The following is a 12,678-nucleotide window of genomic DNA, read 5'->3' as shown; positions in this document are numbered from 1 at the left end:
AATACATAAATCTGGAGACTGGAGTTGTGAACAGATAAGCCACATCTTTCAGCAGATGTAAAAACCATCCCAGGTTTGCAGAAGAGTCTGAAATCTTTAAAAAAGAAAAACCAACCCAAATGGTAAGAGAAGAGCCTGTAGCTTTAAGAAACGGATGTCCTTAATAGCCATTGCTAGACAACCACTACAGTTAAGGAACCAGATTTTGTTTTCTGCCAATAAGTGGCAATGGGAGGAGGCAGGGTTTTTCCTAGGACTGTTTTGGCATTTGAGGACTCACTGGGGCCCAGGCCCAGCAGCAATAACCAGGCAGCGTGTTGCCACCTGACTTTTACTCAGCTAAGCCTGGCTACTGTCTGCCCTTTGGCTCTGACAGAATTCCTCAGCAGAACCACAGCCTTGCGCCTTGAGAGTCTTCTCAGAAAAAGCCACTGTTAGCCCCTTCTCCAGTGGTCCCAGGAGTGGTCCATTCCTTACTTCTGGGATCATAGCTCCTCCTCTCCGAAGGCAGGGCTGACAGACTTGAACCCGGAGGGGAGGTGCTTGTTCCTTTGGCTTCCAGTCTGTTCAGCCCGGCCCTCCGAGCTTAAAGCTCTTGGCCTGGAGAACTGTAAACCCCCCCCCCCCAAAAAAAACAGAAAGGAATGCACACAGCAGGGAAGCGTCTCCCTGCTGACGTGGGATCCTTCCCGATGGCCGGAGCAGGAGCTGTCCCGAGACGACTAGCAGCCCCGCAGTGAGCTGGGAGGCTGCGGTCGTTTGCCGGCTCCCCCGCTCCTGTCCTGAGGTACCCTGGGGGCTCGTAGAGCATGCACAGAGCTACCTCAGGCAGGGAGAGGATTTGCAGCCTTGTGTTGCCCTCCTGAGCTGCCGGAGTGAAGAGGGAAGAACAGCGCACCTAGCGGCGGGTCCCCCAGGTTCCCCCCACATCAGATCAACCCCTCCTCTGCCACAGAAGCATAGGGAGCAAGACAGGGAAGATGAATACTCCTCCCCCAGATTTCCCAAGAGGAAAAGGACAAGCCTTATTCCTTCTGTACCTCAAAAGCTTTATTCTTCCGATCAGGAAGAGGACTCAGACCTATCTGGTGCCTCCACTCCTAATGAGCTAGCAGAACTCTCAGAGGAGGAGGAAGCAGTAGCACCAACTCATTCCACACTCTTTCCCCAAGACATTTACTCACGATTACTTCCCAAGGTAATTAGGAATTACAGCTGCAGCACACACCCAAGACCAAAGAAGAAGAGGAAGTGGATTTACCAGTGGGAGAAGAAATTATTCCAAAATCGGATTACAAACCATTGCAGGTTCCTCTCTCAGCCGGCTTTTATTCCATCATTAGATCTGGGTGGGAACACCCAGCAAAGCCAAAGGCCACTTTCTCTACCTTCTCAAAATTTTACTCCTTTATCCCTGAGGCTTCTAAGCGCCTCAAGCTGCCTGTAGTGGATGACCCAGTCAATAGCCTGGCCTCTAACTCCATATTACCAGTGGATGCAGGTGGGATGCCTAAGGATCCATCTGACAAGCTCATAGAACATGCGCTAAGATGGGACTTCGACTCCCTTAAGGTGTCAGCTATGACCTCTCTGTTCTTCAGAGCATTATACATATGGCTGTCAGAGCTGGCAAAAAAAGAGGACCTCTCCAAAGATGTGAAGGATGCACTGAAAAAGATCACCCTTACAGCCTTTGCAGCATACTTCACCCTGGAAGCTGTACAGCTCTCTGCCAGAGCTATGGCATCAAGCGTCACGGCACGATGGAACACGCGGCTACAGCACTTGGACGCAGATCCCTCAGCCAGAGCTAAGGTGGCAGCAGTTCCGTTTAAAGGAGGTTTCCTCTTAGGAGAAGCTCTCGACAGGTTCCTCATTAAGGACATCCAAGAAGCGGAATAGAGGCAAACGTAGGTTTCAGCCCTTTTGCGACAACAGGAGGGACCAAAGGCAGCCCTCTTACAAGCCTTTTTGTGCTAAATGGCAACCCAAGTCAAGAGACAACAGATCCTCATTTTCAGGGAGACAAAACCAGACTTCCAAGTGCCCCAAAAAACCTGCAGCCTGACTGGACTGGGACCTCTTCCCCAACCAAGATAGGGGGAAGGCTTCAAAAGTTTTCACACAGATGGAGGCAGACGATCATGGACAAGTGGTGCTAGACGTTGTATCCTATGGCTACTCACTGGAATTTCGACTAATACCCAGGAATCGTTTTCTGGAAGTCCCCAGGTCTCACTCAGCAGAAAAGCACCAGACCCTGCTTCAGGCTATAGAACATCTCCTTCAGATAGAGGCCATAGAACCAATACCACAGAACGAAAGGTCTCAGGGAGTCTATTCGGTCTTCTTCGTGGTCCCAAAGAAGAACGGAGATGTTCGAGCCATCCTGGACCTGAAGTGGGTGAACACGTGGGTGGCCATGAAGAAGTTCAGAATGGAAACTCTGAGATCAATACTAGCATCTATCCAACAGGGAGACTTCATGGCCTCGATAGACCTGTCGGAGGCCTATCTCCACATCCCAATAGTGACGCAGCATCGACGGTTCCTCCGCCTTGTATATGATGGCCGTCACTTCCAATATCGGGTGCTCCCCTTAGGACTCAAGTCATTCACCAAAGTCCTAGTCACCCTAGTGGAACCCTGGTGCCACCCTAGTGGTAGCTACAGGGTGTCTCTCTTTTTCCGTATCTGGATGACATTTTAGTAAAGGCTCCCTCCCTGGAGCAGATCAGGAGAGACTTGATCAGGACCATGGAAGTTCTCTTGACTCACAGGTTCATCATAAATGTTCAGAAGAGCTCCCTGCAACCAACTCAGAGCCTGGTGCATCTGGGGGTGCGAATAGACTCAGCAGCGGACCGATTCTTCTTGACCCATGAGAGGAGACAAAAAATCACTGATCTAATCAATGCGATCTTATTACAGGACAAAGTGGATCTCATGGTCTTGGCTCAGTTATTGGGGATGATAGTGTCTTGTCAGGACATGGTCCATTGAACCCAGTTCCACTCCAGACCCCTCCAAATCCTTCTTTGGCCCTTTCAGAGGGAGATCAGTCTCAGGAGGTGGATTCCCATCTCGCTCCCAAAGGCTTACACCTAGCCCTACGATGGTGGCTGGACTTTGAACGGTTTCTCAGGGGACAGACGCTGAGGGACCCGAAGAGCCTGGTGGTAACAATGGACGCCAGTTTATTCGGGTGAGGAGCACACCTAGCAGGAACAATGACTCAGGGCCGATGGTCTGCACAGGAGTCCACAGAGAGCATAAATCTGCTAGAATTAAGGGCCATAAGACTTGCTCTACTAAACATGGCAAGACAAGTGGAAGGCAAACACGTCCTCATCCAGACGGACAACTTGACAGCAAAGGCATATGTCAACAGGCCAAGGGAGCACGAGATTCAAGGCCCTTCGGTTAGAGGTGGAGCTTCTGTTCTAGTGGGCGGAAGTCCATCTTCTCTCTCTCAAGGCCACACGTGGCAGGAAGGGACAGCACGGTGGCAGACTTGCTGAGTCGACAGGACTTGGACCAAGCGGAATGGTCTCTACATCGGCTCACATTCCTCCAGATCTGCAGGCAGTTCGGAAACCCAGGGGTAGACCTCTTCGCCTCAGAACACAATCACCAGGTGGATCTCTTCATGTCCAGGACCAGGACCACAGGGGCCATAGCCATATACGCCCTCAACACAGACAGATTTACTCTCAAAGACTTATAACATTTTTTGGGGGGAGGCAGACATAAAGATAAGAATAGCTTTTCTTCCTGTGCAATTGTATTTTCACAGTCGTCCTTCTGTAAATCCCAAGTTTTGTAATCATGGCCTATTGCAGGGTCATCAATCCTCATCCTTTCACTCTATCTCTCTCATTATGGCTTATTCCGTATAGTGTAACTGCATGCTGAAAACAACATAGAATTGCCATGGCCCCATCAGTTAATCAAAGGACAGCAACAGAAGTGGGGGTGATCTGAGACACATGTCTTCAAGCAGGGAAAAAGATGGCTAAGGGGAAGCCCCCACAACTTTTTAAAAAATGTTAGTGCCTAATATATCCGCTTGTTTCAGAACTGATAATATTCCAGAGGATTTTTTAATCTTCAGGACAGGGCAGGTAGCAGAGGTGGGACAGTTGCCAGGACATAGGACTTTGTTGGGACCTATTACCACTGACCCCCCCTGCCACCACCAAAATTCCTCCCCTGCCACCTATATGTACCTGTGCACCCAACTACCCAGAATCCTTGAGAAAGTGCGTGTAGGTGGTGGACAGTGGTGGCACTCCTGGTGGCAATGGCAGCAGTACTCCCAGCTGCATACATTGGCCCCCTCCCCAGGCCCCCTTCCCCAAACTTGGAAACTTGAAGAGCAGCATTTGGATGGAATAAAAATGGCTGCATGAAAGATCCTAGTAAGTGATGAAAGTCGGTGATTAGCCCTCAGTTTCTCACTCATGGGTTTTGTTGTTGTTTTAATAGAAACATAGAAATGAATTCATCCTGAATAGGATCTTTTGAGAAAGTAATCTATTCAATTTCAAACCAGTTTGGTGTAGTGGTTAAGTGTGTGGACTCTTATCTGGAAGAACCGGGTTTGATTCCCCACTCCTCCACTTGCACCTGCTAACATGGCCTTGGGTCAGCCATAGCTCTGGCAGAGGTTGTCCTTGAAAGGGCAGCTGCTGTGAGAGCCCTCTCCAGCCCCATCCACCTCATAGGGTGTCTTTTGTGGGGGAGGAAGGTAAAGGAGATCGTGAGCCGCTCTGAGACTCTTCGGAGTGGACGGCGAGATATAAATCCAATATCTTCTTCTAATGGCATAGCATAAAATACAGAAAAAGATTTGGATGGATAAGATAAGTCAGAATTGAACTTGGGTTAGAGATAAAATCAAGCATAGCCAGAGTTGTGTTGGAGAATGGTGGCCAAAAATTTTGCAACAGCACAGGTAATTTCTGAATTAGAGTCGTTCAGGAAAAATTGACAAGGACAAATCATTCTGATTGACGGTAGGAGGGGAGAATCTGCAAAACAATTCCTGATGGGGTTTTTCTTATAGATGACAATTATTCAATAATTAAAAAAATTGTATCAGGAAAGTTTGCACCGCAGGAACAGAGTATTTCATGAAAAGGAATTTGGAGATACCTCCCCTGCATGGCCTTGGAGGGAAATGCATTTAATCTGGCCAACATGAAAGCCTACAATATGTAGGGATCACTAAATCAGTTAAATATCTGTGCATCTTACTGCAGCAGATATCCAAACCTAAAGTAGCTGGAGAGCAGACATTAGGGTTAGCTGGGCATAATTTAAATTTCTTTGCATTGCGTAATTTTTTCTTACTACTGAAGATATATGATTTTTTCTTAATACGACTGAAGATATATGATTGCCCCCCTTAGTGAGAAGCTGGAGCTTGATGTGGTTTGGGTGAAGTTTTCTGATTACGTTTTGTTGTTGATCAGGGAATTTCATACAGCACAATTTTTGATCTTAGGCGACTTTAATGCTTGAATTGGCAATGATCCTCAGAAATGGATCTCATATTTCGGTTTTGAAGGGTCAGATTCCCTCCCATTCCAGTTGTGTTTGCCTCATCAATCCAGTGACTCTTTAATTAATAATGCAGGTTTCAAGTAATCTAGTCTTTGATGAAGTGTTTGTTATATCCTGCCAGGTTTCTCTTTGTAACCCTTTATTGGGAAGAATAACCAATAATAGGGATCAGTATCTCTGTAAATACTCTTGGGCTAGGTTACTAATGTTGCTTTTCTTATGAGTCGCTCCACACACTAAAATTGTCATAAATGTCATTGCTCTGAATTCCATTTGCAAATACTCCAGTAGTCAAAAATGTAACAATCTCACTTTTGAGCTCTTTTAAGAATTCTTTCATTGATGTCATTTTGCCCCATGTGAATACTGTTACATTTTTAATTAAAGTTCTAGGACTTCATCCTTTGTCACTTGTATTCAACATAGCATAGGTTTTCAGGTACATTTCCTGTTTTCTTTGTAAGTGAAAGGTAATTGTTCACATGGCAGTAATTTTTTTTAGACTGCATCCTAGAAGAGGTGAAAAGCAAAATATTGCGCTCTGTAGAATCTAGTAAAGAAGACATTATTCTGGACTTGTTTGGTATTCAGATATTTTTTATTCGCTATAATCAGGTTTTCTTGCATTTCAAATGTAATTAAAATCTTCCATGATTTAGGATACCACATCAGGACATTTGGATCGCCTCTGTGACAGTCTGCATAAAACTGCATCAGATGATATGTAATAATGTCAAAATAGTAAAGAACTATAAGATACCAGCAACATCTGCTGAAATTGTTTCAAAGATTCTGGGACTTGCACCTTTGGAGGTGAGCATCTGTTTGCTTAAAATTATATATCAACCTGCAACTCTGCCTTTATTCTTCTAAACAATTTCACCAGCCTATATTGAAATGGTATTATTAGAAAGCTCAGGAGTGGAAGGTAACATACTGAATGTCCTCTCCCTGTGATTGATTTCCTTTTGCTCTTGGAGCATTTGTGACATCACCAGCCAGTTGTACCAATTCCGTTTTTGACATGGAAAGACCAAAGTAAAGTCTCCCCCCCCCATTCAACATGTAATTAATTTATGAAACTCACTGCCTCACCATGTAGTGAAGCTTTGATTGCTTTTAAAAAAGCACTAGGCAAATTTCATTGGGGGGGCCTGTTACTTATGATAGCTAAATGGAACATCTGTGTTCAGGCACACATTGTACCTCTGGCTATCTGTTGCTGGGGGGTAGATGTGGGAAGGCTGTCTCCTTCAAACTTTCTGAGCTTCCAGAAGCGTGTGCCTGGCTGTTACTGAAAAAAAAAGATTGCTGAACTAGATGAGCCTTGAACAGCTGAGAGGCAGGAATAAATTGCTCCCACCTCTCAGGTGGGTGTTGGGTTTCTACTGCAGTCCCTTTAAAGTTTTAAGGGAGTGCAGAAGACATCCCCAAGGATGAGCTGTGCCAGTGAGAAGAAGACTGATCCTTCCAGCTTAGCTTGGAGCTGGCTTCTCATGCAGCCTGGTTTCAGCTGGATTGCAGAAGAAGCCAGCCCCAGGATTGGCTGTGCTGCCAGGATTAATGTGCTCCGTGCAGCACAGCAGCTCCTGTAGCTCACTCCTTGTGCAGCCCAGACTGCAGGAGAAGTGAGCCCAGCCAGCATCACCTGTGCTGTGTGGAGCAATGTGCTCCAACTGGTACAGCAGCTCCTAGGACTTTTTTAAAAAACTTTTTTTGCTTATTTTTTTTCCTTTTCTGCATAAGATTTTCAGAGAGAGCACAAGTCAGAATACTCCAATGACGACAGCATTCGAACGTTGTTGTGAAGATACCAGAAGCTGGCTTCGTAAAGCTCTTCCTAAACATTTGCTGAAAGAAACTTTAGTTATAGCACTTGCTTTTCGAGAGGAACTTGAGGTTTGTATTGTGGAACTGTATATTATTTTCAAATTTTGTCTTGGAAGTTTGTGGAAAATATATTCTACTAGCTTCATGGTTCCTTTCTTCTTTGCTTCCTTCCCAAAGAAATGGTTCAGTTGCTTCCTCTTACAGTAAATGTTTGCTGGATGATTATTATAGTTTATTGAGACACAACTGCAAAAAAGAGCCAGCACTCCCTTCCTCCATAATTACCTTGAATGGCATCTTGGAGTTACTGGCAGTAAAAGAAAAGCATCTTGTAAGGAATTTCACTCCCAGTTTGCTGAAATATCTGGATTTGTAAATGTTGACTGACTCAACAGAGAGGGGTGGCTGCTAAACTTCCTTGTACTCAGGGCTGGAATGTAGGGCTTGGTGTTGGGGGTGTGACCTAATATACAAATAAGTTCCAGCTGGGCTTTTTCTGCAAAAAAAAGCCCTGTGTGAAACAATGGTAACCTCAGAGGGTGTGGCCTACTATGCAAATGAGCTTCTGCTGGGCCTTTTCTACTAAAAAGCCCTGCTTGCATTTATAATCACACTAGCTGACTTGGGTTACAAGACAGAATAGCTTCCACCTGTAGCAAAGAACCCAGTATTTTTTGCTTTGCCAAGCAGTAAAATAGCCTCATGATAGGACGGAAAAAAGTTTAAATTTTGATGCATTTCATATCAACATTGGGAAGGGTTGTCATGTAGATCCCATAAAAGCTAGATGAGAATGCTTGGTAGAAAAAAGGACCTAGGAGGAGTGTGCACATTAGGCAAGGCCTAAGAGGTAAAATAGAAGATTCTGGAGAAGTAATTGCTGCATGCTTACTGAACCTCAGTCATTTCCATGTGGGATTCTTGTCTTGTGAAGAATTTGTGGAGAAATTTTATTGTCATAATTGCTGCTTTGTTTATTATAAGCAAGTTTCTGGTCTTTTATAGTTGCAGATAAGTCTGAAAATGTTAGCAAACCACAAGTGTCTGAACAAAACCAATTCCAACATACATAGAATCAAATAGAACACAACAAATATAGTGGAGGAGAAACTTTGATCATGATGTTAAGTTCTGTGATAATTTAAGTAAATAAAATAGGAAATATAGATTGAACAATATTTGAGGGGATTTTCCCACTTTATGATATTTCATTCCCTCCAGTTAGGAAATAAGAGGCATCCACAGATATCTGTAGAATGATTTTTGCCTTTTGTCCTTCTCAGCCCTATGTTTGGCATGTTATATGGGCTTGATAGGTAGCAGGTTTTGCATTTGTTCTGTCTTCCCTGAGCAGCCAGCTAAAATTTTATGTGTCCACGCCTCGTAACACAGTTTAGAGCAGGGCTGTCAAACATGCGAAGTGGGGCCGAATCAGGCCCCTGAAGGACTCCTCTCAGGCCCCCGAGCAACTGGCTCTTGTCTGCTTCCTTCTCCCTCTGTCTTGCTTCCTTCTGCATCTCAACTTGATTTGCAAGGCTTGCTCAATCACACAGGAGCTACAGAGCAAAACTTCGATTTTCTCCATTGGTTGAAGCTCCTACCCCTCCCAGTCCCCTGGGGAAGGCAGGAAAGACCCAGAGCTTCCTTTGCCAGTTCCCTGGATCCCGCGGGAGAAATAAAAAAAAGCACCTTTAAGACCAATGTTTTAAGCATTTTTAATTTAAGGTTGTTTTTAAAAAAAAATTATCTGTGTTTGTCTGTAGTTCATATCTCTGCTACCTAATCTTAAATAGGTATACACATGGCCTGGCCTAACACAGCCTAGTCCAGCCTGACAAGGTCTCATGTATGTCATGTCTGGCCCTCAAAACAAATGAGTTTGACACCCCTGGTTTAGAGGGAACACCAAGGGTACCAAGGGGTGACTTGGTTTGGATTGCTGATTGGATTAAAGACACCAGACAAATAATAGTAAAACTGAAATCAGCCGATTTAGTTCAAGGTTTACATAATTATTTATGAATCAAGAAATAAACTAAAATAATTACAACACAAGAAGAAAGCCATATAATCAGAGATAGATTGTTGAGAATATGGCTTGCATGCCAGAATTTATTGAGCCCTCCAAATTCTCCAATTATGTCCTTACTGCAGGCATACCCCAATAAAAATACCAGAAATAAAAATGATTTCCTAACATACAGTATCATGATAAATTATCAGGGAAAAATCAGGCCACAGCAAGACATTAGGGTTAAAGGAATAAACATTTAGTAGTTGTTATATCATTCATCAGCCTTGAGATTAAAGAAAGTCATTAACACTGAAGGGAGGAGCTTTAAGAGAGATGACTGAATTTGAACAGCTGATCACAAAACAAAAAGAGCATTTATTACGATGGATTTATAACTTACTATTCCAGCTAGAACAAAAGAATATGTGAAAACATGTATGATTAAATAATATATAACTATGCATCAGTGGAGACAGTTATGGGAAGAAGATATCAAGTTCATGGCCAGTCAAGCATTAAGAGAAAATTGGTACAAGATGGTATATTACTCCAAAGGACATAGAGAAAGGAGGGAATTATAAATGAAAATGTTGGAAATGTCAGGTTACAGATTGAACCTTCTTTCATATGTGATAGACATGTAAAATAAAAAAGGTGCTGGAAAGAAATATATGGAGAAATACAGAATATTTTAACGATTAAAGTCCCCTTGGAATCTAAGCCTAATAATTTGTCAAAAAAAATGGAGGAGATGTTTGGATATATGGTGACAGTGACTAGAATTATTTTAGCAGCAAAATAGAAAACAGACATTTGCCCATGATTAGAAGAATGGAAGAATAAACTTGCTGAGTATGCAATGATGGCAAAACTAAGAACTTATTTGAAAAACAGATCAGTTACAAATATGAGGAGAGACAGAGCATGTATTATGTGTATGAAAGCTGTAGACAAATGTAGAATAAGTAGTTTACCATATATAAGTATTACGCTGAAGAAGCAGAACAAGAAGTAGGTTTAAATGTAAAATATTGAATATAAATGTATCGCAACAGAAGTTATTTTTATTGTACCTCATAATGTTTCAAAAATTCTTTAATGTAATGAAGGGGGTGTTGGGGAAAATTTTTTCATTGTTTGTTATATAATGCCTTTCTTTTCTCTTTGTGCTATCTGTTATCTAAAAGGGGTTTTTTAAAACTTAAAATTATATTTTCTTTCATAGGCATGGGATTTTTTCTTGAAAATTAATTTTCCTGATGAGAATTTCACACAGCAGTGGAAAACAACTTTAATTTCAGAGATGAGAAGCAGAATCAAACAGGTACTTTTTGTATATGGAAGTAGTGTTATATATTGTTTACTGGTTTTTTAAGGTTTTAACTGTTTTAAATGTTTGTCTATTTATTTAAATTGTTTAATTTTTATGTTTGACTAATTTTTGGAAGCCGCCCTGAGCCACTTGTGGGAAGGGCGGGATACAAATTATGAATAAATAAATAAAATATTGACAACATTTTTCAACCTGTGGGTTATGGAGCATGCTAATTTGGTTTGGGGACTCCTATTGGCTCATGGTGGCTGTTCCCTTCCCTTTCTTGCTGGTGCCCAGATGAACTCTTGCAGAAACTCTGAGTTGGAGAAGTTTGTTTTTTACAGCTTTTTGTTTTGCTGGGCTGCATTTTTTCTTTTATTTAGCCAGCCCCTCTCCATTTTCTTTGATGTTAATACCACCATGCTGTCTCTCAGTGGTCACTTAGGAGGTGCATGTTAAAAGCCATTTGGAATTGGTCTGCTGTTGTAGGAGTTGCAATAAATAGCCAAAGAAAGGACCAGCAAAGTTGCTCACGCACTTCTCTTCCCTGCTTCACATGTGCCAGTTCAGTTCTTTGCTGCTGTGGAAGAATAGAATGATCTTCTCAAACCTTTCTTCCACATGTCTGTTATTTTCCATATGTCAGATGTGCTGTCCAAACCTGTATCTCACAAGCTTAAAATACCAACTTTGTTCATTCCCTCACATCAGCCATTGGCAGAGACAGAATGTGGGGACTTTGAATAGGATTTACTGGTCTGTGCTTATGAAATGAAGAAAACCGAAGGTGATTAATGTTTATGAACAGATGTGTTTCTTAAAAGGATAAATGTTCCACTGAAATAAACTCCCAAACTGGGAGGGAATCCCTCAATTCTAAAACAGTATTTGTGAGATAATTTTGGAACTGTGATAAAAGGCTCACAGTGTCTGATTGGATTATGAAATTGAAGGCGTTTTGTATTATGGATAAACTTGCGAATTCTATATCACAAAATGAATTAGACCCATACTCATGATCCTTTGTGACTGTTTGGTTACCTGTTCTGGAATTTCTATCATTTAAGCAAGAATTTAAATCCACAGTAGATGCCATCAACATGATTAGGTTCTTGTGACTTTTGCAGTTCCTATGTACCAATGTATTTTATCTTTATTACATTGCCAGTTTTTCTGCATATTGCTTTTAAGGTGTATTCTTATTGTATTGTTATTGTATGTATGTTTCCTTTTGAGTTTAATCTCTAATAAAATGTTTGGGAAAAATAAAAAAGGTATTTTGAGAGAAAGGTGCTTCAGGTTTGAAATCGAAAGCTTTCAGCTAAATAGTTTTGCTTTTGTTCTACTTTAGAAAAGAAGTAAATGAGGTGGCTTTCCCAGCTTCCCCAACTTCTGTGCGTTTTCTCTGCAATCAAATAGTTATGTTCTTACATTTGTATTAAAAATAGAGAATAACTTCTATAAACACAAGAAACATTTGAATTTCACAACATTGGTAGGAGTGTTGCATACATTTTTCTTGGATAACTTAAATTTAAATAATGGTTATAAAATAGGCAAACTTGCAGTTAAAATACATGAAAGCAATGGCTGTTGAAAATCTACCATCTCAGAAGCTAATCCCACTGAGTCTTCATAAGCTGGCCATGACTTGATGTCATTTTTTACTATCACCGGAAGTTATAGTTAAGCTTATAACTTTTTAAAAAATGTGCAGTTTATTTCTATCTCTCTGTTCATGTTCAAAAACCCAATTAGAAAGCATTTGAGTGTGACTTTTTGTGTTTGTCCTGTTCTCTCATCATTAAAAATATAGCCAAGTCTTTGGTTTTGATCACTTTCTAGTGACACCTACAATTTAAAGGATATCTGTAAATGTTGCGTAGAAGGTATTTCTAATTTGTCTTTGGCTTTAGGTATTACAAATTTGAAAATATTCCAGGAGTTTACA

The 12,678-nt window shown here is 41.9% G+C and overlaps 1 protein-coding gene across 1 annotated transcript in view; it reads left to right on the top strand.

Annotated features, from left to right (window-relative positions):
* The window catches only part of LOC132581012 (E3 ubiquitin-protein ligase RNF213-like), a 187,598-nt gene that overhangs the window by 47,440 nt on the left and 127,480 nt on the right, over positions 1–12,678 (top strand). Inside the window, exons 13-15 of the mRNA XM_060252031.1 lie at positions 6,228–6,381; positions 7,315–7,467; positions 10,638–10,736. Of these exons, the coding sequence (XP_060108014.1) occupies positions 6,228–6,381; positions 7,315–7,467; positions 10,638–10,736 (406 nt within the window). The remainder of the gene's footprint in view (positions 1–6,227; positions 6,382–7,314; positions 7,468–10,637; positions 10,737–12,678) is intronic.

This window comes from Heteronotia binoei, chromosome 13 (genome assembly GCF_032191835.1).
Source record: "Heteronotia binoei isolate CCM8104 ecotype False Entrance Well chromosome 13, APGP_CSIRO_Hbin_v1, whole genome shotgun sequence".
Lineage (NCBI taxonomy): Eukaryota > Metazoa > Chordata > Lepidosauria > Squamata > Gekkonidae > Heteronotia > Heteronotia binoei.
The sequence above is the reverse complement of the archived record's forward strand: the minus strand, read 5'-3'. Positions and strand labels throughout refer to the sequence as shown.